Genomic DNA, 3022 nt, shown 5'->3' with positions numbered 1-3022 from the left:
AGAGAGAGAGAGAGAGAGAGAGAGAGAGAGAGAGAGAGAGAGAGAGAAGAGAAAAAGAGAGAGCGCGCGCACAGCACGGCACTAAGTAAAACAGTGAACACATAGGATACTAGTAATTTCAGGTACTTCTGAGTATCACTCTAGACTAAAAAAATCACACGTCAGTAAATGTGATGAGATTTAGCATCTTTTGTTTTGGGATTGCTTTTGTTTTTGTAATAGGGTATCAAAATGTAGTCCAAGATGGCCTCAAGCGTTGGTAGTATAGTGGTGAGCTTAGCTGCCTTCCAAGATGGCCTCAAACTCAAGATCCTGGGGGTCCGGGGAGATGGCTCAGTAGAATAAGCTCTTCCCTGGCAAGCACAAGGGCCTGAGTTCAATCCCCGGTTCAATGTCCCCCCTCCCCAAAAAAAAACCCTCAAGACCCTGATAACTCAAAAGCCTCCTGCAGAAATATACCTTATCTCCATCCATAAACCTTTGTTTTTCTGTAATATTTAGTATCTCTACAGGCACGTCCAGTTCCGATCTTGACTCGTAAGATATGCTTCCATCATCGTTGCTTACGACCCGTCCCTTGCGGCCAGTCATCTGAAAAGCCAAACAACATCATGACTACGTGCAAAAAAATTTAGAATCACCTACTTCACTGAGGACATCCTGGTGCTAGCACCAGGTCCCAGGGACACAGTACACGCAACAAGGTCCCTGGGAAGAGCTACTACACGGCCACAACCACACAAATGTACCACAAGGGTGGTAGTCAAGACCACTGGCTCAGCAAACTCAGATACTGGGGACAAAGACTCTAACAGCTTTTGAGGAATAACTACAGTGAAATAACGGTTCTAAAATCTACAAGATGAAACTAGACAGGCCACTGTGATGATACCCAAAATAACACCCATAACACAAGGTTTGACTACCATTCATTTTATAAGATTTTAAAAAGAAGCAAAAAATTAACATAGCCCTGATCAAGTAAGGTTTACCTCAGCAACATTCTCCGGGCCTCCCAGCTCGTCGATAAGTTCATCCAGCGTATTAGGAGGGAGGTCTTCAGCTAACTTTTCTAGTTTCTCAAGCAGATCTTTCTTCATCTGCTGAGCCCTCTCCACAGCATCCTGACTTGTTATAAGGCTACTATTACTGCTGGAGTTACTGTTCACTAGGGAAAGAACATAAAGTCACTGCAGAGTTTACTTTATGTAAAAGCGTATTTCAGACAAAGCAAGCTTCTACATGGCTACCTGGTGTACTGTTGGGAGCAGGTGCAATAACTGGTGTAGATGAAAAAGAAGGCCGTTTTGAGCCAAGACCTGATGCTAATAAGGCACTTTGAATTGAATCTGGATCTATACTTTTCTTCTTTTTTTTATCTTTGTTTTTCTTGTGGTCTTTTCTGATTAACCACGGATCTGAAAGAAAAATGTATGGCAAATTCTTGGTTAAAATAGAACACACATCTAGTTCAATGGCACAGCACCAGCCTGCCATGATAACTGCCATCATCATGCACTATAAAGATGGGCTAACAAAAATAAGTAACTGCATGAAACTGAGATCAAAATTTCACCAATAAGGCCAACAGATAGAACATTCTAGGGGCTGGGGAGATGGCTCAGTGGAATAAGCGCTTCTCTGGCAAGCGCAAGGGCCTGAGTTCAATCCCTGGTTCCGCAAAAAAAAAAAAAAAAAGAACATTCTAGAGCTCTCCACTGAATAAAGGTTAGAATCTCCATGACGCTCTGTGCTATACAGAAAGAAGGCTGGAATGCAGCACGCCTGTTCCAGTCTCCTGTAGCAAGGCCAGCCAGTATCCACCTCCAAGGATGGACTCACCATCTTCATCGCCCTCACTAGACTCATCTCTGAAGGGGTTGAAGTCGTCGTCATCCCCAGAGCTCAAGTTTTTCGAGCTCTCATAGTCACTTTCTTCAACATCCGAGGCATCAGACTCACTTCCACTGTCGTCGGAACTGCTACCTGCAAGGCCACCAGCCTTCCGTGCTTTTTTAGCTTCTCGAGTTATTTCTTCACCTACCCAAGACCCAAATAAGATTGTTAGCTGAAATACAATGAAGGTTTCTTTTCTTTTTTTTTTTTTTTTTTATGTATTCAGGGAAACACAATAAACAAAACAAAACAAAAGACTGTATTCCTTCGCCTCAGGTTTTTTTTTTGTGGAACCGGGGAATGAACTCAGACACTTGGGCTTGCCAGGGAAGCACTTATTCTACTGAGCCATCTCCCTGGCCCACAATGAATGTTTCTAATACTCCAAGACATCACATTGTGTTGAAACATGATTCACATGAGAAGTGCAGAGAGAAAGGATGCAAAAGCAAAACTCAAGCAAGCACTCTTAGAATCCCCCAAAGTCAAGCTCTGTTCAGTGACTCTCAAGAAATCAGACAACCAAGTACAAACTTACTACACAACAGATTTCCCAACTGATTTAGAAAGGTGAAAACAGAACCCTGGCAGCCATCACTTAACTGTGTGTGTGGCTGTGAGCACAGCCTAGATACCTATGGTACGTAGTCATACAACATGGAGAAAAAGAAACTCACAAGATCCCTTTTTCTCTTCCAAGCACTGGGGATTTAAACCTGGTCCCCACACATGTGAGGCACTCTACCACTGAGTAACATTTTTTGGACTTAAAACCTTGTTTTTTTTAAAGTGCACAAGGGCCAGCAAGATAGCTCAGCAGTCTAAAGCGCCTGCTTAGGCAAGCGTAGGCAAAGCACAGGGACTACAGTTTGATCCCCGGGTTCAATCCCCAGCACTACATGCTGCGCCAGCCCTGCTCCCATGGCAGGCGGAGCCATCCACCAAAAAGAAAAAAAAAAAAAAGTGCACAAATGGCTGGTTTCAATTATAATTTCATATTCAGAAAAAATATCTGAAAACCAAAACTAAGAACATTAAATGGTTCTAGTATTAATAGATGGTGAGAACCTAATTCAGGAAACTAAAACATAAATATTTAGTCATCTTGAGATAACACAGATTATAA

General features: G+C 42.6%; 1 protein-coding gene across 6 annotated transcripts in view; it reads right to left on the bottom strand.

Annotated features, from left to right (window-relative positions):
• Positions 1 to 3022, bottom strand: part of Sbno1 (strawberry notch homolog 1) — an 81656-nt gene that overhangs the window by 24545 nt on the left and 54089 nt on the right. For all 6 annotated transcript variants that reach the window (XM_004635876.2, XM_004635877.2, XM_023720458.1 and 3 more), the window contains 4 exons: positions 1843 to 2040; positions 1251 to 1418; positions 993 to 1168; positions 460 to 591 (listed from right to left, as the gene is read on the bottom strand). In XM_004635876.2, the coding sequence (XP_004635933.1) occupies positions 460 to 591; positions 993 to 1168; positions 1251 to 1418; positions 1843 to 2040 (674 nt within the window). The remainder of the gene's footprint in view (positions 1 to 459; positions 592 to 992; positions 1169 to 1250; positions 1419 to 1842; positions 2041 to 3022) is intronic.

Source organism: Octodon degus, unplaced genomic scaffold (assembly GCF_000260255.1).
Source record: "Octodon degus isolate 3935 unplaced genomic scaffold, OctDeg1.0 scaffold00076, whole genome shotgun sequence".
NCBI classification, from domain to species: domain Eukaryota; kingdom Metazoa; phylum Chordata; class Mammalia; order Rodentia; family Octodontidae; genus Octodon; species Octodon degus.
This window is presented reverse-complemented; position numbering and strand designations above follow the sequence as displayed.